Source organism: Adelges cooleyi, unplaced genomic scaffold, assembly GCF_023614345.1.
Source record: "Adelges cooleyi isolate 19-005CV unplaced genomic scaffold, UGA_ACOO_1.1 ACOO_flye_CR_arks_rails_tigmint_CR_PRNA_108, whole genome shotgun sequence".
Taxonomy (NCBI): domain Eukaryota; kingdom Metazoa; phylum Arthropoda; class Insecta; order Hemiptera; family Adelgidae; genus Adelges; species Adelges cooleyi.
The window spans coordinates 4,554,243-4,579,760 of NW_026095761.1; the positions used below are offsets into that span (position 1 = coordinate 4,554,243).

At 31.9% G+C, this 25,518-nt stretch overlaps 2 protein-coding genes across 3 annotated transcripts; one reads left to right on the forward strand and one right to left on the reverse strand.

The window, feature by feature from the left end:
• Window positions 1-136: 136 nt before the first annotated feature.
• LOC126847483 (angiopoietin-1 receptor-like) lies at window positions 137-7,536 on the forward strand. The gene is made up of 17 exons (XM_050587742.1): window positions 137-321; window positions 455-520; window positions 1,101-1,346; window positions 2,155-2,390; window positions 3,301-3,427; window positions 4,033-4,119; window positions 4,231-4,263; window positions 4,425-4,565; window positions 4,631-4,762; window positions 4,822-4,958; window positions 5,075-5,264; window positions 5,626-5,696; window positions 5,881-6,094; window positions 6,160-6,281; window positions 6,359-6,557; window positions 6,664-6,803; window positions 7,196-7,536. Exons 1-17 carry the CDS (start codon window positions 225-227, stop codon window positions 7,358-7,360), a joined length of 2,403 nt encoding a protein of 800 aa, XP_050443699.1. The 5' UTR covers window positions 137-224; the 3' UTR covers window positions 7,361-7,536.
• A 467-nt stretch (window positions 7,537-8,003) lies between these two features.
• LOC126847482 (uncharacterized) lies at window positions 8,004-25,518 on the reverse strand. 2 transcript variants are annotated; one of them, XM_050587740.1, is made up of 13 exons: window positions 25,373-25,518; window positions 19,074-19,163; window positions 18,044-18,107; window positions 16,853-17,002; window positions 16,534-16,745; window positions 13,639-13,787; window positions 13,454-13,562; window positions 13,234-13,392; window positions 12,979-13,101; window positions 12,691-12,907; window positions 11,956-12,237; window positions 11,628-11,849; window positions 8,004-11,516 (listed from the first exon to the last, which is right to left on the reverse strand). In XM_050587740.1, the coding sequence occupies exons 3-13, from the start codon at window positions 18,105-18,107 to the stop codon at window positions 8,698-8,700; spliced, it is 4,506 nt and encodes a 1,501-aa protein (XP_050443697.1). In that variant the 5' UTR covers window positions 19,074-19,163; window positions 25,373-25,518; the 3' UTR covers window positions 8,004-8,697. The 2 variants fall into 2 exon arrangements, with proteins under 2 accessions (XP_050443697.1, XP_050443698.1); XM_050587741.1 differs by lacking the exon at window positions 19,074-19,163.

Sequence of the window (25,518 nt, forward strand, 5' to 3'; positions counted from 1 at the left end):
GACATTGTAATAGTTTTAATAAACACACTATAATATATTAAAACAATCAATATTTAACGATTATAATAGGTATATTATTCGATAAAGTATTAAGCAGAAACCGATATAATATCTTTACCGTGGTATTTGATGTATTAATGTCGTGGCAGCGTTGTTACGGTCATCACGTCTAATATCCTGAACAAAAATAAATCATAAAAGATTTATTTTCGAACAGAGTCATAATGAATTTCGCTCATTTAATTGTATTTGTAGTGGTACATTTTACGTGTACAAAATTTATTAACGCATATACAACAGAGTTAAAAGAGCCATATTTAAGTAAGTTTTAGTTATTAAAAACAACTGTACTAATATACTGTGATCGTGTTTTTGTATTTTGCATTTTAATTACAAAAACAACAATATATCAATAAACTATTGCAATATTATACATATTTTTCACCATTTTCAGAAAATTATGATATATCTATGTCAAGAATTTACAATTTACAAAAAAACAACAATGATTCCAATAGCTGTGAGTATTTAAGACATAAACAAACGATAAAGCCATTTCAAGTTGCAATAACTTGTTTTTATTTATATCACACCACATTACCATTCCATGATGTTATAAAACTAAATAATTGTAAAAACAATTCACTTTAGTTGTGTTCAAAAACATAGGTACACACCATTTTTAGATTCATTTCCCAGTTGTAGAATTGCTTGCAATAGGGGCATTTGTAATCATTCAAAGTGAGATAATATGGAATGCCTGTATTGGTCTTATTATTGAAGGTTTAGCTGGTCCCCATATTTGGATTCCTTAAGCCCATATTGGTCGAATTATTGACTTATATATAAGTAATTTAGTCTTAAGTGGCAGGTTGTATTTAAGTAGCGGGCGGAAGAGATACACCCTGATCCCCTAATTAAAATAAAGTTTGAGTACAGATTTTTAGGAGAGGAAATGTTATATTTTATAGCCCCCTTCTATGTCCTATACCTAACCCACAATGTCCCGACCCAAATGAACTGGCTTTTTTTATTATTAACTCCTACACCAAGATTATTATTTAATTTTTTCCTTGTTAAATTTATTTATTAACAAACAGGTTCTAGACCAGATTATGATAATAGTACTTCAAATGTTTGCGGTCGTTTTAAAATTAAAATTTATTCAAAAACAAATGGTATCGGCATGCCGATACAATTTAACGGAAGAGCATTGAAGTCTCAAAAAAATGACTTTGAATTTATCGCAGACACATTTTATTCCGGCAACATTTCTACAACCAAAAACGTAAGGTATGATTCATCTGCATGGTTCATCGACAAATATTTCATAGATTTTGAGTCAGGTATGTAATATTTTTTTTTAGAATATATACAAATTTTGTTTATAAAATTCTTAAAAAAAAAAAATAGTAATTAAATTGCAATAATGAGTAAGATTTTTTATAAATACTAAAATACATTAATCTTACCATAAAGTAACTAATCGCCCTACTATTTGGTTTTTACATATTTTTAGTATTCATGTTTGAGTATATTTGCTTTTTTGCATTTTAAAAACGCCAGAGGTTACATATTATAAGGCCATCTTTAAATAGTTTTCTTAAAATTAAAAAAAAAAAAATTACGAAATGAACAACTAAAATTTTTTATTTTATGGAAAATTTTAAGTTTATATTGTATGGTAAAATAATTGACTCTAATATGTATAGTTTAATATATAATTAACCGTTAGAACTGTAAAAATATAAATATAAAGTCTCATTATACTTTAAAAACTAATTCACTAGAAATATTCTTAGAAGAACTGAACAACAATCTTCTGTCCAGTGATTATAGCATCAGCGTATGTTAATAAAAAAAACCTATATTTAAGAGTTAATTTTTTAAATGTCGTCATCTGAGAACCGATTTTTAAATTAATACTTAAAAGTCACTGACCTGAATATCAAGTTGTATTATTATTTATACTCCAATTAGTAATTAATACTACTACTTAATTTATAAAATACCATACAAATTTTTAATAGAATTAACCCTATTTATTACTTGGATTTTTTACTTCTATGGTATAGAATATTTTTTATAAAATAAAAAAATCTCTAACATACAGTTGTTTTAATTGGCCTGTATAAATGTTTACATATTATTTAGCTTATACACCTACAAATGCTCCAGGAGGTATGCTATACTACTATCCAAGTACAGATGTTAATATAAGTTGGACTCCACGCAAAACGGTTAAAGGATGTTTTTCAATAACATATAGAGATAGTTTTAATGTTGATTCAGCAGGAAATGAAGAATATAATAAATATTATAGTCCAGTATTATTTATACAAGAAAACGGCAAAAATATTCCTATTGAGAGAGTCTTATTACCAATTACGGTAAGATAACACTTTAATTTATAAATAATTTAATTTTACTTTTTTTGTAAATTCTAATAACAATTGTCTGGAATGTGCAAGAATAACAAAAGCCAATAATTGATATTCACTTGTTTTTTATTTTAGTAAAAAACTCATAAAGAGTATTTAAAATGAAACATTCCAATTGTATAACAATTGTAGTATAAATGATGATTCATTAGAGTTAAGGCAATTATTTTCTCATAAAATTATTGCATTTTTTTTTTTTGCACTTTTTTTATGTTGTTTTACAATATTACACATATTCATTTTTTTTTCTTCAGAGCTCTATTAATTTTAAATCAATTTAAATTTAAGTAGGAATGTATATAAAAACATGGACGGGAGGTGGAGTGTGGTGTGATGCGCGTAGAACTATATAATACTATACCTTATCCTTCCAACCATCACAAACTTTAATAACATTGAATGTAAGTATGCATAACTGGTTATCGACCAGTCAACATTTACAGCAAATCATTCCTTATTAAAAAACTGAATTAAATATATACATTGTCATTTAAATACCAAAAGCTGATTGCACTCTGGAAAATATTAATCAGTAATTTTGAATTATTGTGAAATGACATTAACAAAAAGGTTTTCAAAAATAAACACTAACAAATTGCAATTATTTTAAGAAATATCGAGAGTTTTATTTTAAATAAATTACCCGATAATGCTGTTTGAATTTCTTTGAAGGTTTACTATCTGAATTTGCTATAAACACGTTGTCGTTTAAATAGTGAATCATTGAAATCAATGTACATCAGATATTAGTAGTTAAACAATAAGATGAAACCAAGAAATACCATAACATAATATTTTGTTATATACGATATAAAAATATATCGCTTTTTGATACAGTTGTTTGTGTTTGTGGTTACAGGAGACAATGATGATACTGCGAACTGATTATTTTTTTTTTAAAAATAAAACGTATCATTTTATAATTAGACATTTTTATAAATACGAATGGAGAAGATTTGGTATCAAAAGAATAGCTCATTGCAATGGTAAGTAAATTACTAGAGCATAAGAATTGAAATACATATCCTCTTAAAAATCTGCTCCACTATAGGTGACTTAAGCGTCCAGATGATTCCTCTCGCTTCCTGATAGAATTTGGTTTAGTACGCTATTAATAATGTAGCCATCCTGATTCAGCGAAAATACATCTTCAATATCTATTCTATTAGCGACAGTATCAAAGATATATGGGTTTCCTACATGCAAAATATTTGAGTTACATGAGTTCTTCAGAGTAATAAAATTGTCTCAACATTGACGTTCCACAATTATACTTATTTACTTATTTTCAAATCGTAATTTCCTTTAGTTCTCCTTAACTGCATACCACACATCTTTAAAATGTCCAATTTCAGTTATTGCTGCTGTATCAGACCCCAAAGTTGTATGTCAAATTTATCAAAGAAACCCTAATTAAGAATGATCAAGCAAATTTTAAATGTAGCTATAGATGAATAATTTCTGAAATATTGCTTCTTGTGCACTTGCATCATGTGCGACAACAAATATTTGCCCAACCCGATGTAACCCGCTTTGCACCCTCGCTGTAACATTATTTAATACGAGTAGTATGTCACATTTTATTTTATAGAAAATGGTGATGTGTATGAAATATCTAGTGAAGAACTAAATAGTGAAATTCCAAATTCCGTTAAAGTTTGGACCTCAAAAAATCTTGGTAAGTATTTTTTAAAATTAGTAAATCGACAGTAAAAAAATAATACGTACTAAATTATACGCATGAATACATATTAAAGAATTATTATTATTTTAATGTTTTATTTTTAAGGTCAAGAAGTGAAACCGTTGCAATTAAACGAAGGTAATTATTTTAATATAAATTTTGCTTGTTTCTTCATTTAAGTATACAACGAGATTAGCAAATAAGTGTTGTTGAAATTATTTGTAGTCAACCGAAACTATAAAAAATGTTATTACAATATTATTGAAAACCGGACGATATAATCTTTATTTATAATTTAGTATGTGAGCTGAATAAATATGGACCCAATTGTTCGGAAACATGTTCAATATCTCCAAACTTTTGTCAAGGATTTCTATTCTGTACAGAAACTAATGAATGCTCTTGTGCTTCAGGATTTACTGGACGATTTTGTGACATAAGTATTTAACAAACAATGTCTTGTATTGTTTTTTTTAATCCTTTAAAATAATCAATAAATGTTTAGAATGCTTACAAGGAACGTATGGCCGTGATTGTAAAAAAAGTTGTTCTGAGAATTGCCTTTCGTGTGATATTCATAACGGAAATTGCGCGGGCAACTGCAAAAAAAATTTCGTTCCACCGGATTGTACCGAAAGTAAGTCTAATTCTCGTTGGCAGAGGTAGGATTCTACTAAATGTTGATCTTTTTTACAGAATATCCATGGCTAATAAAACCACCACAGATCATATCGTCTGATTACCACTCCGTAAAATTAAATACTAGTTTTGGAAGTGAAAATATAGGCGGCAGCCAAAAAAACAAAATTTCGTTATACCAAATAGTGTACAAGGTAATACAATACTTTAGATTACACCGGAGCAAATAACATAACTTAAGCAGTCAAAAATATTAAATGTAACTGTTATAAACCTTTTAATAAAATTATTTCCATTTTATTATTTGAAGCAATCATCCGCTATGTCGGGATTCCAGTATACGGTGTTTAAAGAAATTCAAGATTCCAACTATGCAGTAGATAAAATTGACAATTTATTGGTAGAAACCGAGTACACGTTTGGAGCCATTGTGGTTACGGAAGACGGTAATCTTAATGATGAGGATACAAGCATGGTGAACTACACAATAGATTGTCAAGGTATAAAATGTGTAAAAGCACGATAAACATGTAATCACTAGTAAGGACTCGTCATTAATATGTGTAAACAGTGGCGTATTTACGGGGGGATCAAGAGGATCAACCCCCCCCCATGGGCTGTATATAGTATGCAAATAATTATAGCCATCATGTTTAAAAAAAAAAAAGTCGAGTCTGTGACCACTTGATAAATTCATATCCCCCCCCCCCCAAAACAAAAACCTAAATACGCCACTGGTGTAAACATCAGTCATCATGAACAATTAAAGGACACCCAAAGGTCATGATGATGTTACACAGCCAGAAGCCTAGACTGCTTTACTGTTATAAGAATATTATAAAATTATTTTATTTTTTATAGTTCCCACTAACATTGATTATGGAATAGAGCTTTCTAAAGGTGCCGAATATATCAATGTCACTTGGATAAAAGTAATATCATTACTTAATTTTGATGTTTTATTATTTAGTATCAGTCATAATATCGTGTACCACTATTTTTGTTTTGAGTATTATGATTAATAAGTTAATTAATAAGCACAATGTCGAGAGACATAATTTAAACCCACACAAAAAATGTGTGTGTAAAACTTAATGCTAAATAAATATTCAACAGCCCAATACCAACAAAGCTTATGATTGCGAAATCAACGAATATATGTTAAAATTAATGTACAATGATGAGTACAAAGTGGTGTCTACTAAGAACTTTAACTACACGTTTGACAACTTAATACCGGGTTATACATACGCTGTTCAAGTGACCGCAAGGACAATGCAGGGACCAGCTCAGCCATCAAACATATTTTATGAAACTTTAGACGTTCAAGGTACCGTACACAAAATACGTGAAATCGAAAACATACAATATTCTTGATAATATATGTATTTTCAGGGTATATTGGTATCCAAAACATAGCTGTTAAATTACTTGATTCCGAAACAATTGGATATGTGACATGGGAATTAATCGATGCCTATAAAAACGCTTCTATAAATTACTTACTTAAATATAAAGTAGGTGTTTTGTGATATTGTTTCTTTTTAGTTCACACGCCTTCAGGTTTTTTACTCGAACAATTATTAATTTTCAGATAAATAGACATTTTAGCTGCTCTTTTCCTAATACAATAAAAAGTAATTGGTCCACAGTTGTCATATACAACAAAACGGAGTATAATATATTGGGTTTAATACCGTATACCCAGTACATTATACAAGTGCATCCGATTACTGAAGGTTACACTTACGGCGATGACGAAAATGTGATCTTCAAAAAAACCGCATCTTCGAGTAAGTACTTTTATTATTATATTCATTATTTGAACGAAATACAGCTCTAATAGTATAATTATTAATACATTTGCCTAATACTTGTCTTATCATTTTAAAAATATAGCACCAAATTTAGCACCCACTCTTGATACCAGCCAACCCATAAGTATTACTAATGAAACAACTACGATTAAATGGTTCGTGGATAATAAAAACTGTAATAAATTAAACGGGTTTCCAACAGGCTTCCATCTAATACTGAAGGTAATGTAGTTTTTTTTTAATCAAAATTCACAATTTAAAGTTATTATATTGTTTAAAGTCTAAAAATTAGAATGAGTATACAATGAGTTTATACAATAAAATGGTAAATTTTTATTCATAAGTAATTAAACCAAAAAATAAATGTGTATTGCTAAATGATAATTGGTACGACAAAAGTGTTTTTTTTTCTTTTTATACTTTTTTGTAAATTTATTTTTTTTTTATAATTATTTTTACAATTAATGGAGGTCTAGTTTCTTTTTAATTGTAGATTTCTCTTATATACATTTTTCCTTCAAGATTAAAATACATTGTGCTCATATACTCTTTAGATAATATTTTTTACCAATTATTTTTTTTAAAAACTATCTTTTAATCATATTGTGTTACAGAATTTAAAAGATTCCACTCAAACAGTTCATGAGACGGAAGATGCCTCAATCGAATTAACCAATCTTGTTCCCAATACAGAGTATGAACTTCAAGTGTTCATTAAAACAAATAAAGGGTTCAATATTAATTATATGCTTTCAGTTCCTTTTAAAACTAAAGGATAATGTATGTTGCCCACTTAATTATATGTACTAAATCTATATAAAAAAAATTATGTTGTTGTGATTTTGTAACATCTAATTTAATGTTAATAATTAACAAACAGAAGTACCTGATTTAGAGTAAACCGAAACAAACAAATCAAAAGTAAAAAGGTTTTCTTAAAATTACAATTATTAATTTATACATTTTTTGATAGTCCATCATATATGTACATTCCTATAATTATATTATTAAGTTAAATATTAAAAATATATTTCACGTGACTATTTTATTGTCAATATCAATTATATGTTTAATTAATATCTCAGGCACAATACATATCAATTTGGCATTGTTATAAAATTGTAATTGAACATAGTTATGCACTTAAACCTTTTATAGCTAAAATTATTTATTTAAGTACACCAAACACAATAATATAGGTAATATTGACATTTTATGTTCAAGGTTTGTTTATAAATCAAATTAACAAATGTAAGAACTATAGTTTTATTTTCACTTATCTAACAAAATATTTTAACTAATTATTAAATAGTTTAATCGTAAATGTTAATTAAAAGAAACTGATGCTGAAATCAGGAAAACCCCGACTCATCTAAAAAAGCCAATTAATTATATTTATATAAAAACAATAACACTTCCAATTTCAAATAAATAACAAATCCCGTTAATTGTTTTAGTTGTAATTCTGTTAAGATGGACCAAGTTCAATTAATGGTGTCCTTGAACCTAATTTAATAGGTTATCTTTTATTTACATTTATTGTTTACAAATAGACAAGCTACATAATATTACATAATAACGGAACGGGAGATTGAAATAGAATAATTAAGCAATGATCCAATTGATAGGTTTTTAAATGTTTAATGTTTTTTTTATTGCACAGATAAGATACTAAAAAATCGAACTAATCTCGAAGAAAACCGTTTCTTCATTTTGGTAATAAAATAAAAATAAAATACATGCTTAATACTAAATTAGTTTAAGAGTAGATACACAAAGCAAACGCAAAAGAAGAAAATAACAATAGTTATAAATTACATTCAAGTCTAATTAATTAAAGATTTCATACAATTTTACAATGGACACATATTATATTTAATTACATGTTAAAACTACGTTTTTCGAAAATTCAGGTTAAGTATAAGCGCTCTTAATAATTTCCGTTGCCTTCTGGAAAATTAATAAATTCTAAAACCTATTTAGTTAAAAATGGATTTTTTTTTTTGTTAACACTGAAACGTGTTTTACATATTGTTTTGTGCGGTTTAGGTTATTCGGGGGACTCTAAGACATTTATTTACATTTAAGAGACGTTTTAACTTTAATGGTGTTAAGACTAATTCGCGTATGTAATGAGCGTATCGTGCGAGCAGGCAGGCCCTTTGGACGGCCAGTTGCAAGCGCTGAGGTTTTCGTCAAAAGCCAGATGAATGGGACACTTGAATTCGCTGAGCTCATATTTCTGCGTCCATTTGTCCCAGTTACAAGAATAGAATTTGTTACACTGCTTTGGATCTCTGAACAATCCGGGGCGGGTGCACGACCTTACCTTCGTCGGTTTTCTGACTTGTTCCAAAATCACTTTGGTGTTACTTTCCACTTCTTTGACACTCACTGCTTTCAGATCGTCATCGTCGTCAGTTTCGATCACTGTCCTGGTGGTCGTGGTCACCACCGTCGGCTTGTTCTTTTTGGCGCAATCGCATTGCGCGCCCAACTTGCCGACCAGCAGAGAATTGGAATCTCCGTCGACCGACACTTTGCCGTCGTCTTCGCTCTGCAAATGCCGTCTGACGGCCGCCATGTAATAACGTTCGAATTCGGCATTCAGCTCGGCGCTGACCGGTTCCACGACGATCGGTTGCAGAGGATACAAGGGATATCCGCCGTGCGAAACATGTCCGGCATCCTTTTCGTATTGCCTGGGCAGGGAATAGTTGTACGGCGAGTTGCCCGAAGACGGTGAATAATACCTGGGGAACGGTGCGCGGTACGCCGAGTCCAACGAGTCGTGCACGTTATGATAGTAATCAATGAGGTTGGAAGCCGTGCTCGAGTAACCGACCAACGGGTCCGGTCGTTGAGTGTACGATACGGGTTTTACGCTGAACACGGATTCCAAAGACGGTACGTACTGGTATTTAGGAGCGGACACGGTCACTGCGGCTTCGGGTTTACACGTGGTCGACGAATACGTTGCTTGGCCGAACGTCTTCGGGGGTTCGGTGGACGTTGATACATACGCCGCCGTGGGCAAAGGTTGAACGTTGGCGCTGACTTGAGGCGTCGAGTATTCGGAATTTTCCACAAGTCTCGCCAGGTATTCGTCGATGTCGAAAGAATAATTCGGTTCGTAATCTCCTGCGTTGTACAGCGGCTTTTCACTGGTCGGCGAATTTGCAACCGACAATTTTCTGACGAGTTCTTCGATGTATGCGGAGTCCACGTTCGAAGGTAACGGGGACGAAGGACCGTAATCCGGCGATACAGACGCTTCTGGCACCTTGAGCTTGTAGTCGGCTATGTTGAATTTAACCGGTTTAACCGTAGTCGGGGTGTACAGTGCCGGCGACGATGGAGTATAATGGTTGGCACTACTAGGATCGAAGTATGGTTCTATTTTCCGAGACGTATCGTCGGCGTATGAATTTGGAGAAATCGCTTTGAAGATGTGCGAACTCGGAGCGGACGCCTTGTAGTATTGTATAGTCGGCTTGGACGTAGTAGAGTAGGTGGATGAAGATTCTTCGTAGCCGCGTACACCGACTGATGGCGTATAGTCGATTGCAGGAGTAGTGGGTTGGTACGATTGACTAGATAATTTCGACAGATAATCTTCGAAATTAAATCCAGACTTGAACTGATCTTGGTATAACTTGTTATCGTGTTCGGACGGTTTCGGTGAAGTAGAGGAAACGCCGTAGTCGCTATAACTAATGGTAGACGGGGTAGTCACGTATGGCGCACCGGTGGAAGAATATTGTGCGTTTGCGCCGTCATTTGAATCCTTGTACGATTCGCTCACATACGGGCGAGAAGTTGGTTTCAAGTAAACATTGGGTTGTGAGTAAATGGGCGCTTCGGGTCTTTGGGTCGTTGAATAAGATGCTGCAATGTTGTTGAATGTCTGATATTGTTCTTGGTCTTTACGAGAATCGTAATTGTTGCCGTTTGTCAGAACAGAATAGGAATCGACAAATGGCGTAGATGTTGAACTCGGGTAAGCACTCGGTTGGCTAGCGGTGTACAATCTGACGTCCGGTAATTTGAGCAACGGTTTTTCAGAGGTAGAGTATAGTTCGAAATCTTTAATTGGCGGATACTGGATATCGTTCTTGTGAGAATCATAATTGTTATTGACCGGTATGCTTCGGAAATTATTTTGTTGGTGGAGAAGTACGCCAGAACTGCCGCCAGTAGGGTATGTCGGACCCGTTTCCGTTCTAGGGGTTTGATGGTAAAGTATCCCATAAGATGCCGGCGTTCTACTATGCTCGGGGCTGTAATCGTTCAAACGGAAAGTGGCTTGATTCGGAACTACATACGTTTCCGGTTCACTATAAGATGATGGATATGGTTTGCCGGTGGAAGCATACGTGACTGGTAAAATATGTGGTAACTGAGGTTTGGCTGTACTGCTAGAATACCCTGCCGTTGAGCTATAGTAAAGCGGAAGCTCACTAGTCGTAGAATACGACCCAGTCGAGCCATATGCGAATGGAGGTTGACTTGGAGTGACGTAGGTTTGTGTAGAGCTGTAACCAGATTGTGGATAATTTGGCGTCACGTAGTTTTTGGCTGAATCATAAACAAACTGAGGTTTAATCGTGCTGCTCGGATATCTTTCGGTTGAGGTATACAAGAATGGTGGCTTATTAGGCGTAGTTCCTGTTAATGCGTATAAGAATTGATTATGACTCGGTGTCACGTATTTTTCTGTCGAGCTGTACGCAAATTGAGGTGCACTTGTTGTCGCATACTGCAATTTGGGCTGGTGTGAAGTAATGTAAGAATCAACTGATCCATATGATAATCGCGGTTGTTCAGGTGAAAATTGTCCGTGCGGAAGGAATGAACTCGTTTGTTGTAACCCGTTAAATTGATGTTGACTCGGCTGATAAGGCTGTTCTCCATAATATGATTTTCCAGAATTTCCTGAAAATGTGTTTTTTTATGATAATTATGCAAGTTTTTATTTAGATTTAGATTGTTTTAATTTATTATTGTCATTAACGATAGAAGACTTGCAATTAAAAGAGAACTTACCACATGCTTCTACTTTCCACGGCCAGTCACATTTCAACGATCGTTCGTCGAAAACTAATCCGAATGGACATCTAAACTCGTAAGGGGTAAGTGGAGTGTAGCCATCTTTAGCGTGGTCGAGACAAGCGAAAAACCATCGGCAGTTTTCAGGATCTGCATAGTACCCTTCAACTGGTGGGCAGACGAACTGGTTTCGAGGGACAGGAGCTATTTCACTGGAACCTTTAAAACACAATGCGATACAGTTTTTTCTAATCTAGGATGCTAATCATAATAATATAAACATTTTGTTGGTAATGCAAGTTTTTTAAAGATATTCAATGAGTACCTTGACACGCTCCGCCGTCAGACAGAGATCCTGGCCATACGCATACTTCGACTTTTTCGTCAAAAGCCAAGCCGTCGGGGCAATCGAACTCGTAAACTGTGAAATAATTCGATTGTTGGTCGAATTTAACGCAACGGTAAAATCTGTTACAACCACTAGGGTGCCTAAAATACCCTTGACGCGAACATTCAAATTCCGTTTTCACGTCTTTGCGAATCACGTGCACTTCTCCGTCTCTGCTAACCACTCTTTCAATGTAATAAGGTGAATAATTGATGTCGTCTAAAACAATAATAAATCGTCAAATTATGTTATAAAGAATATATTGATTGTAAGTAAGCGATAAGACCAGACGAGTTGCTAGTGGATGTGTGGCAGTGTTAGAAGGCAGCAGAATTAAGTGATTAATAATAGTTGTCAACGAAATTTTTTTTGGTGAGGAAAGCTACTTTTCATAAAAAAAATGCCCTTTGTAAAAGAAATCAACGGAAAATGGATGTTACTGAAATAACAAAATTGTATTAGACGGATGGAGTGGCTAAGTTAGAAAATAAATCAGGTAAGATAATTGGGTCAAGAGGTTTGCTTTAGAGTCGAAGGTAGACCGAATACAAATTGGATGCTAACAACATCAAACCTATAAAGAAGTATAAAGGGAATAAATTTAATAGGTGAACCCACTTGACACGTGTTAACGCGGAAAAAATGTATTTATTTTATGAATTTTGTCTTTACTGTTAAAATAGAATTCCTGGTCGACCGGTCTTTGTAATTGTTCTTGCAAACTAAGAAATTGAGCGGCTCTCGATTTCCTCGCTGTCTCTGTAAATGTTTTTGCGATTTCGTTCAAAGGTTCTGCTCGTGTCTGATTTGAGCACTCTGACTTCCAGTCTAATGCTTCGACATCGGTAACTACTATTCCTGCCAGATCGCGCAGTAGAACGTATTTGCTCTAAAACCATACATATTGTAATAATAATTTAAGTACTTTATCAGTTGTAATGTGTCATCAAAACTACTTACCTTGATTGACGCGCTAACACTGTCGTCGAATGCCATCCAGGTTGTATTCATAAAAGCATACGGAGCAGTGAAGTCTTCGTCTCTTTCGACCGTCCAGTTACCATCTCTCATCTCTTCGCACATCTAATAACACAATATGAACATAATGTTTACAAAAAATACAAATATTTAAAAACAAGGACCACCCTAATACACACGTTAATGTATTATCATTATCAACCACTTGTAAAATAACTGATATCAGTTTGAAATTACCTTTTGACGCGTTATAGTAGTCGGAAAGCCCACTGCAGGCGACCGAGGAGTGTTTTTGAGTGGGTCTTTTAATGTGAATTTACTTGCCGTAGACGGCAACGATAAAATCAACGAAGAATGATCGACTCCCAGACCGATGACAAGATCGACAAGAGCGTCCTGTAACCCAAATTTGTTTTACCAACAACAACAAAAAATGTTTTAAAAATTATTTCCTTACCGCATTTAGCAGATCGTCAGCGCCCATCAACCTGCTTGGATGGTAAGTATATGCTTGTTGGGAGACATCAATAAGGTTATGCGTGGCAATTATGAAGAAATCCACAAACCTTAGAAAACACACACAACGATGAGTTTGCTTTTTTTAAAAATCAATTGTACATATTTATTAATATTATTTTTTACTTAGACAATTTTTTCAGGTCGTATTGTTTGGACAAGAGAGCCGCATTAGGGGGAAGCACTAATTGAACTTCTTTTGATTTTTGAACGGTTTCCGTATAGTTATTAGTTATTACTATCCGGAAATGATTGTCTATTTCTGAGGATAATTCCTAAATATACACAAAATGTAATAATTATTGAACGTTTTTGTGGATGACAGTATTCAGTATAGTTGATTACAGTAAACGGGAAGGTATATAATACAAGTAAATTTTTATAATTTATAAGCTTTCGATGATAAACAATTTTTTTTTTTTAATTTAGAAACATTTCAAATCAGTTGTGATCAATAATTGTTTTAAAATAAAATTGACATGGGAAATGATGGTCTAGTTTGAGCCACTATAACAGTTAGATACTCTCAAAACAATTTTTCTTTCTTCTGATTTTTGCCTATGCCATTTGGCTCTATTCATTTCCTTACATGCGCTTTAGAAAACATAAATTTAATTAAATTTTTCATGATGTACACGTTTAATATTGTATTCTTTAGTTTTGTAACTAAACGTTTTAACTCGTAGGTAATTCGACAGACTAAAACTCTTGGAAACATGTAAAAACACTGCCAAAGACAGTGAACAATCAAACTTATCGTGCTCGAATACTTCAAGTTTGTTCAGGGTCAATAGGAATTGTTTACGATCTAAAAACAGCTAATTGAGGCTTAAGTGTATACAATGTAATCATACGAGCACTCGATTAATACAAGAAAAACAAAACGATTGTAAAAGGTAAAACAAACTGAAACGGCAAGTCGATACAAAAGAAATAACGAACCTGACAGCTTGTTTTGCATAATAAAATATTTTATTATTATTTACACGACATGGCGATAGGTTCTAATGAAATGGAAATGACCGTTTTCTACCTAAACCGTACGTTTCCCTTTTCTGGCTGTTTGATGCATTTTTAGAATTTCATTAGTCGTTAATAATTTAATAAACAAAATTTATGATCTAGCTAATTTATCTATTTTTTTGTTTAGTATTAGTTAGCAAAACACATTGTCGGTTTAAGTCCATCTATTAGGTTCAAACCTCTCCTTGCATGATTTTGCAAATTTTATCTATCGTTTAAACTTTTATGTTTGTTATGAAGTAAAGATTATATTTTATTTCCAACACGAATATATATTTTTATGACTACATCGTTTTTTTTTTTAGTAAGATCAAAATATGTTCTATTAAAACATTGTTTTATGCTTTAATAATTTTTTTGTTTATGCTTTTATTCGATTTATTTACTAGATTTGATTACTCGTTTGCTAAATGTATTAATTCGTTTACTCAGTTTATATACCAATATTGGATTTTTCCTCGTTTACTAGGTTTATTTACTTGAAGTTTTATTCGTTCACTTGATTTGTATGCTCGTTTACTCAATTTTATAATTGTTTATTTGCCGTTTATTCAATTGATTTACTCGTCCACCAAATTTGTTTATTCGATTTTTTTATTAATTTACTCGGCTGGTTTACTGGATTCGTATAGTTGTTTAATCAATTTTTTAGTTGCTTACTTAGTTAATTTACCGTTTATAAGATTTGTTTACTCGTTTACTTAGTATTATTTACCATGTACACTGTATTATGGAAAACGTACGGTCTGGCTTAACCGACTCTTTTCTCGTCTGGTGGAAATATGAATGGCGAAAAGAGAAAGGTAAGATTTTTAGCGGAAAAGGGTCTCACCCCATCAGACATAAACTGTACAAGGGTGATTCGTTAAACATTAATGACTTTGAAAGTAATTATTTAAAACTGGTTATCGACCAATCAACGTTTTTAGTAAATTATTCTTAATTTAAAAAGTTGATATAGCGCTCAGGAAAATACTGAAAAAGTAAATATTTATTAATTTTATAATGTTGTAAAATGATTTTTCTCAAAATTAATTACTACAACACGGCAATTATTTTAAGATATTATATTACGGGCCTTACGTTACCTTGTACGATGGACGCACATAATGAACTAATTATCGAGAGTACTTTTTACTCGCATCTATCAAAAAAAAAAATGTCTACCTTTCCAAATCGCTTTCATATTACCAACGACCGGTTCCCGTTGCGGCCTTAAACTGATCGACCATTCGTTGCGTACATAGCCACGGTTGTAGTAACCGAGTTCTACATCATAATGGCCCTAGGACCACCGTTCGTACAATAATAATTATCACTGATACAGCATATTATACTGGTAATAATTTCGGGTCGGACACATTCGGGTACTTTCAAGTTTACGGTCCTTCGACGATTTACCTTGAAGTCGACCGCTATGTGTTTGTTTTAAAACAACATACTACACCTGCGACGATTATTATCATATGGTTTTTTTTCTGTCATCATATTTTGTTCTGTAGTGTGGTCCAAACACAGTCGAGTCTGCAAATCCACAAAACTCAATATATTATGGAACGCGTATTCAGATTGAAAAACGACCCCGACCTGGGAGGCAGCCATTCTGTGTACCAATTCGATGGAAAGTAAAAATGCTACGTCATTATTCCACGATACATATTAAAATGTTAGGTTAGGCAATGATAACACCGTCGTATATTTGATATATCATAGAAAAAACGATAAATATCATGGACAAAACAATAACTGTTCACAAAATGGCAGCCTCATCCTACTGGTGGACATTTTCATAAGGAACCTACTACAGGAAAAACGCGTTCCATTGAGTTCAGTGGTCAAATCGCCCCCATGTTGAGTAACCCTATCTGTTTTAGGCGACCAGTCGAGTCTGTAATTTCGTGAGACGACACTACACGTGAGAGAACAATGGCGACCGCGCGGCTAATCGGGTGTGGTGCTAGAATAATATTATTTGTAATATAGTATGCAGCGACTCGCCTTGAAAAAGTGCACGACCAGTGATTTATCAACGGACACGTCGGATTGTCTTAGATCCAATTGCACGCCGTCGTAGCCGGCCAGCACGTCGACGATCTCCTTGCAAATCTGGTTTGACTTCTTTGCCACGTCTTCCGCGTACAATGGAACCGCGGCCAGCGACTTGAGCCCGGCGTTGCTCCGTTTGTACGACTTGATGGCGGTCGTCAAGTCTGTTTTGGAATTATGTTGTGCGTCACAAACACGGTTACGTTAAAAAAAAACCCACAACGATAATTATTATTATTATTATACTATTCATGTACAGCGCAAAGCATACCCAAGGTTTCGTCGTCTTTTTCCGACTCCAAACTCACGGGAACCGCCACGTGAGTGCACAGGCACGTGTTCAGGTCGGCTATTTCTTTGGCGGTGCCGAACTGGCAAATTACACGTTTCATCGGCGTGTTCTCGCATCGTGTTATGTTTTCTACGCCGGCAAAAAACAAAATACAAATAATAGCCATGTCAATATAAAATAATAGGTATGATAACAATAAACATGTGTTATCGATAAAACGAATAAATGCCGTTTTCTTCACTTAACCGGAAAAGAACAAGGGACCATGGATATCAATATAAGACCAATATGTCTTTGGACCGTCCCCGCCACTGGCTGTATTTCATGTGCATTTTCTTTCCCTACCAGCCTCTATCTCTATCTGCAATGTCCTTCCCTTCCTTTTTGTCTACATTATCATAATTCTCTATCTCATTCTATCAACAACCCCTCCCCATCCCTTCATTCTATCTACAATATCCTACCCTACCCTTCATTAGTCACTGACCTCTTATCATCCGTATCTCATTATCGCCATCTTATAACTAGGTCTGGCAACTCCCTACACGAAAACACGTAACCGTTTTTCCAATATTTGTTTTTTTTTTTTTAATACAAAATATTATATTGTATTCTCGGTAATCGGTTTTCTCAAATTTTTAAGCATATATTTAGGTACGTTGGAGAAAGTTATCAAGTTAGACATTTGTGTTACACGCCCTACTAATATAAATCTAAATTGAATAAATTTAAAAACAAATTGGTTGATAGTTAAGTAGTGCATGGTCAACGGGCGACTCGGGTGTCAATAATTGTTTTAATGATTTTAACTTGTCAAACTTTACTAAAGTGAAATATAAATTATAACATAAAATTATAATTAAAAAAAAAGTTTATTAAAAAATAATTGATTTGAAACTGTTTTCCAAACAGTCTGTGATTTATACCAAATCGTTCATGTTTTTATAAATTAAATACAAGCGCATTTTTAAAAAAATAAAAAGCTTTATCGTTTTTGTATTTGTGTCGACAACGTCGGCCATTCATATTCTACCTGATAATAAATTAGGAAATGGAACGTCTGCTCAAACGTTCAATTCATATAATATATTCATTTGAGGATACAAGCGGCTATTTATAGATGAGGAAATCAGAATTACGTGATAAATAGTTAGGTAGGTACCTACTTACCGGAATTTGCCCAGTTGAGAACAAACAACACCAGTAGAACGGACAGTCTAGGGCCTTCAGCCATCTGAAATCAAAATAATATTCCAATCACGTAAATGATATATGACGTCTTGATGGGTTCGAGATGTATCCACATATGTACCCACTATAAGAGAGCACACCGGTTGAATCTGACCTTCCAAACCGAATTCAATTCAATGGTATATTTATATACTTAAATACATACATAGAGTATAAATTGACCTTATACTATTCGAGTGGTACTGAGCGGATACTATTAATTATGACCAGATCATTTGTTTTGTAGTATACATTACTAAAATATATGCACACGAAGGGTGATGCATTCAATGCAAGACACTGAATGTCTTTGAATTAGGAGGAGGTTGTTCTTTTTGAAAACGTTTGCATTTATGTTGTTTTTGCAATATTAAAAAATATTTACCTTTTTTAAAGTATTTTCCAGCTTTTAACTTTTGAAACTTAAACGGAAACGTAATAACTTGCCGACAGTTTTGAGTGGTCGATAACCAGTTTTCAATAATATTAATTTAAATGTTCTTATAAAATTTAGGACGGTAAGAATTTTATTTCTAAATTTCGAACTTAAATAACTTTATAATAAATTATTATCCAAAACCGGTTATCGGCCAGTCAATATTTTTAGTAAATTATTGTTAACTTAAAAAGTTAATAAAACTGAGACGTTAAAATTTTAATTTCAAAAAATTATAGAACTCTATAATTATACACCGAAAAAGATAAAAATTTGAATACTGTGAAATCACATAAGCTTGCAAAAGGAAAAACTACAAAATTGTAATTATTTTTCCGTAGGAAATGAGTGTCTCGCTTTAAATGGATCACATTCACACTTCCCACTGATCGTAAGCTGACCTTACGCTATCCGGGTGGTATTAATTATGATCCGGTTATTTTTTTGTTTACGTTATACATTAGACAAATATAATATGGATATGTAAATGTATATTATTATTATTATTATGTAATATAAAATATAAATACCGACCTTTTTATTTTTTGCTATTTCTTTCACTTTTTGTCCACGACGGTTTTGTTTGTTATGTTGGACGCTGCAGGTACATTTTGCGTTGGCGCCCTTGGGAAAAAATAAAAAATGAAAAGTTGTCATTACCGTTGTATACGTGGGTAGGCTTATGTGTATGTATGGATGTGGAGCGGTTTGTGAAACGCCCGGGGCGGTGTTCTGGATAATTTTATTTTTTAAGAGAGGTTAAAAAACCTTCGTGCGCTGTTTATTACATAAGAACGGACATCTCACAGCGTATGGTAAAAAAATGAAAAAAACAATAATCTAGTTGGACGAGTCTCGTTACACGGAGACGTACTGCCCTACAAAAATAAAAAATGATAAGTACACTGAACATATTAAATTATCATGCCGCGTGACATCGCAAGTATGCTTACAACAAATATGTGTTACTATGTGTGTTTTTGAAAAAATACAAAATTATCGTTTATCCGCAAAAAATTGTCGTGCTCGACTTGCGGCCTATACTTACTAAACGTTAAGCGTTACCTCCCGGAAAAACTCAAACGACTTAACTAAATGGACACGGTCCACCGACAGCTGTATTTGAAAAAAAATTGACTATAACAATTGGTAACATTTTAGCATTGAGTTGGATCACTTGACGTGTTAATTTTAACACCATTTTTAAAAAAATGGCTCTCCCAAGAAACCGAAAAAACTTTTGTCACAAACATTTAACAAGTGGCCTCGTGGAAAATAATAAGTGTATTAAGTGTGTAAAGTTTGTAAAAAGTGTATAAAAAGGGTGAGGCTGACCGTTTAGAGTATAATATAAAAGTAATCTATAGACGTTAAAAAAGATACATATTTATATTTGTTTAATCAATATAGCTTGGAAGCTGTAAATGTATAGTTTATCACAACTAGAAATTTATTTGAGGGGAAAAAAAAAAGAGTTAAAAATCAGTCAACGTAAGATACGTAAATTAATTTTGAATAAACTATACATACAGGAATTATAAAAATATAGTGCTGTATTACTTGTTTTTAAACTTTAAATTATAGGTAACTCTTTTAAAGCTTCTGGGGATGACAACCACTTATACTAGACATATTTAATATGTGTTTGAAATCAGTTAGCTAAATAAATTAATTGTAGTTATATCTACTTTATCTCGTTTTAAATGTTTAATCCTTCCCATTAGATTTTGTTCCAAGTCAACAAGTATAAATCAATTATAATAATGAATATGCCATACGATAAGTGATATTACTAACAAAATACAAAAAGTTGGTTCGTTTACCATTCATTTTTTATGTAGATTGGAGTTTTATAAATATTTATACTTTTTTAATCTAATTCATTTTGAAAATATATTTTACGAACAGTTACAGATTTCATATTTTTGTATTTAATTAAAAGCTCAGTAAATAGTTTGTTTTTATAAAAAAATAATGTCATCTGGATATTACGAGCACTGATAAAAACTAGTTTGTTAACCATTTTAAATAATTATCTAATCGTATTAAAGAGAATATTCGGTTGCTTCACGTTGCGTTTATTTTGCACCGTGTGAATTTCATCACTCAAACCTGATAAACATAACGAATACCTAATGAATTGTGTAAGCAACTTGGTACAGTCTGTTTTACAAACATTCTTAGTCGATACATATTCTACTGTTTAATATTTACAATTTTTTTTTACAATAAACAATAATCGTATATATTTTCAACTGTTTTTTTTTTTAATGAAAAATTTTGCAATTTTTAATTTTCAACGACTGTCACAATAATTACAATACATCAACAGTGTTGTTTTAATGGCGCATTTTTAGTCAATTATTTAGTAACTGTTTGTTTATACAAATTAATTTTCGCACGTCATAATATTGTAAAACACGAATGACAATATACCTAATGAAAAACGTTTAAAAACTCGGGTTTTAATTGTTTTCTTTTTTCGGATTACTGAACTCGGTTTTGCACGTTTTTAAGTCGATTATTTTGAAACTGTTTATGAGAATACGTTTTCTATTTACAGATATAAACGTTACTTTATGTTTTTCACAAAAGGTAATGTACCAATCCGAGGTGTACCGGTTTAGTTTCCTAAATTGCAAGTCACTTATGCAAATTCCCGGTTAATAATGATATTATACATTTAGTATTCAGTAATTGCCTACGTCATTCCAAAGTAATTTTTCATGTAGCTACTTGTCAGACTACTAGTCTAGACCAGTTATATATATATATATATTATTATTACTACAGTCACGGTACGTTGTAAACACTGTACAGGGTGATTCAGTGACTATGGTCTAGTCGACGTGTTAAAAGATTTTAAATGTTTTTTTCTTATATAGTTAATAGTTCACCCAATTTTAAGGTGTTTTTCATAAATATAACCTCGTCCGTTATGTGATAAAACCTGTTATAAACTTTAGATTTTTTAATAGTAAGATTTGTTAATAGAATTTGCAGGATAACCAATGTTGATTGATTACTTTTCAAAAATATGTATTTAAAAGTTAAAACTGGTTATCGACCAGCCAAAATTTTATTTTTTGTAATTCATACATTCCAGTTTAAAGTAGCTAAGCTCTAGAAAATACTAAAAAAGGTTAACATTTAGAAATTTAGGATATTGTAAAGTACTATAAACAATATTTATTTTTAATAAAAAAAGCTTAAAAATAGTCATTAAGTTTCGAAAAATTATTCTCACATTAATTACTATTAAAAAAATATATCAAATTTAATCTAATACATGAAAAATAATAATTTAAAAAAGTCTAATATCTTCTAACTGGTCCATAGTTAACTGCTCACCCTGTGCACACACACAGTATAATCAAAAAATTTACATACTATGTGTTTTTAATTTTAACATGAATTTTCAATTAGTGGTCCTAACTTAAATCTCTATGCGTATTCCGGTCAAAGCGGTCTGTCGGTTTTTCCTTTTGTTTTTATATACTATCATCACTCGAGACGTTAATTGTAATAAATAATGATAATAATAATAATAATGATAGTCAACGTTTTTATAACTATCGTAAGTTACTATTATTAGAAGAACACTCACTAATTGTTTTAACACAATTACAAGTTAATAATTTACAGAAGTTTATGTCAGACGAGTATAAATTTTATATTTTTTTTATGATACTCTTTCTGAAGATGGTCAAGTTAAAAATATTGACTATTATTAGTTAAATTTAGTCCGATTTTTATTTATTAAACGCATTTAGCTGATTACGGAGTTGCACTTAACAATGGACAGTTCATAAAAATGTATTTTTCAATGGATCGTCATGGTTGTTGATTGAAAATTATTAAAACGCTCACAATACACAATTTTGAAGAATTATTCAAATATATTAATTTATTATAACGTACTAAAAGCTAGCGGTATCTAATTTTAGAACGGTAGTTAAGTTGCAAGAATATGTTATTAAGAGTATAAGGCTTTGCCATAATGACTGTACGTTTTACATTTGCCTACTAGTTGATCGATTTATTACACCAGGGCCTAGTTAATTTTCCTCAAGGTTGAAAGGTTTGAAAATGATTAAATAAACTTGATGTCATTGATCAGGTTTGGTCACTCTAATGGTAAAATATAGGTGTTCCTTATTACGCCTTTGAAATAAATACGTTTAGTGCATTATACCTATGTTATTGATATATTTAAAATATAATTGAAAAAACAAATTTATCGAGTTGGATTCGCACATGAGAAATATACCTAATTAAACTATTTCCAATAGAAAAACTAGTTTAAATAAAAAATTTAATACTTTTTTCAAATTACAATATAACGAAGTCGAAACCCATTAATTTAGTATAACAAGGTGCAAATATATTTAAGTTAAATTAATACATTGACAATAAGTTTTAATGAAAAAATTTCACAATAATATTATATTGCCATTACTTTTGCTATGAATATATTTTTTTTTAATAATAAAAATCCTTTAACGTGAAGACTGCGGAAAACCCCCAATTGTATTATTTATGCGGACAACAAAGCTACAATAATAATAGTTATTATAGAACAAATGAAATTCGTTTCTAAGAGCTTTTCTGTGGATGTGACAGGGATATATCCTTTTTTTTTTTTTTGCATATTTGTTTGTCAACACACTCTATATGTATTGAGTTGCCGTTATAACACATCCATCTGTATAATATTATATTAAATGATGGACATACCTACGTGGAGAACCGTGCAAGACTTGCAAGGTAAGTACATACCTATAATATATGCCACCCGTTTCGAAACGGTGTAATAATATTATGTTAACACGTGAAGCTATTATAGCATATATGTTAGTCCGCGTGACTGATGACTTTAACGCAAGACACAAGGTGTACTTAACACAAGATCATTATTCAATCTTAATTTTTCAAGAATCATTCATGCTACACTTCGACAGCGTCAGTGTCATCGACAGGTAGGTATACAAATACACATTGCGCATCTGTTCTTTAAAAATTAAAACTGTTTCTAGTTCATATCCAAAAATAAGAACCTCGCTACGAGTTCTCGTTCCTTATGTTTTAGAGAAGGAACTCATTCCGGATTCAGTTCTTCTAAAAAATGGAATTAGAAAAAAACCGTTTTTATTGAAAAATGCGGGGTACAATTTATGTATACTTATATTGCTTACAGTAGGCCACTCATCGAGTATGATCTATTTTTTTTTTACCAACAAATTTTTGAATCAAAACAGAAAAAATATTAGTAATCACTTCACGCGAATGAAACAGCTGATAACGATCAAAAATAGTTATGATCTTCGGTTGAAAACGAAACTTAATTTACCATAACTGGTAACTTCCAAATATATTTAAGTGTTAAAATAAGTTTTGACTATTATTGATTATCGAAAATTACACAATAAAAACGATTACTAATATTAAAAAAAAAAAAAAAAATAGAAGAATTATAATCTTCTTTTGTATAGGTACCTCGAAAAAAGGAATTCTTTCCTGTTCGTCATCCCATTGTTCTGAGCAACCAGTTCCAAGCTACGTTACTACAAAAAGAACTCGTTCCAGGAATCCATTCCTTTCGGAACGAGTTTCTTCTCAACACTTGACTATTCGGGTTGTATACCGAGTGATCCATTTAACGTAAGACACGCATTTTCTCAAAAAATAACTACTAAATAGTAACGTATATATTCTATAAACTTTTCCAATTAATAATGATAATTTGCTGAACACTTATACTAGTATACAATCAGTTTTGGTTCATTACTTTTAAAGATATTAAAATTTCAAGTTTAGGGCAAGATAAAACTTATACTTCATCCACCATTCGTCCCCCATCCTTAATTTTAAACTTTGGTAACTTTAAAAAAAATTATTCAAAACTGTTCAATGGCCGATCAACATTTTTAGAAAATTATCCTTAATTTAAAAAGTTAATTAAATATATTACGTTACCGTTTAACGGTATAGGCTCAGATGAACTTATAAAAGGGATAACAAAACTGTTTTAAAATAAAAAAATATTTTGAACGAGATGAATTTGTATTATTGTTATTGCTCTAGTTTCTCATAATAATCTCAGTCTAGTTTTAGTTTAAATCCATGTATTAAGTGGTTAGGGGTAGTCAGACTTTTCGAAAAATTCAACCTTTATTTTACATTTCTCGAAGTATATTTATTTTTAAATTTAAAAACTTAATTTTAAAAATTATATTTACTTTAAAAACTTAGAATTTATTTAGGTGTAAAATTTTAAACGGATTCCTAAGAAAATGTATACAGCATATTCTAGGCATGAAAAACTATAGTGTATTGCTTAATAGAAGGATTTTCTTTTATATATATATAAAACAATAAACAAGCATTTTTTTCCATATAATTTTATATGCCGCCATTTTGCAAACACTAGTTTTTATGGCTAGAATATGCTAGATAAATTGCATTGAAATCCGTCGAATGTTTTTTTTTTTTTTTAATAATATATTGGTCACCGTAAGACATTAATAAAATTACAGAGAAGAGATAAAACTTGGTGCAGACTTGATATTTATGTAAAATTGTCTTAAAATGTAGAAAACATTACACAACAGTTCAGAAAAACAATTGTTTTAAATGTTATTAAATTTGTTCTACCCTCAGATTAGTGATCGCCCCCAACCCCCTTCTTAAACGAGTAATGCGAATAGTGCGAGCAAATTTTTTTTTAATTTTGGTGGACTTTTTATATCATTTAAAAAAACTTGTATCATAAATCTAACAAAAAAAAAAAAAACCACCCTGAATTTAAATTAATAACGGTGTGCAGTACTCACGTGTATCGCTTAAGCTGGACAGCGTTCGTGGGTCCGTCCGGGTGACAAGCAGCGGTGTGTATGTTATCTGTGCCAAAGCTCTTTGGTCCGACATCACGCTGGAGGTGAAAGTGATTTTTTAGAATTAAAACTGCTAAGGCGATTAT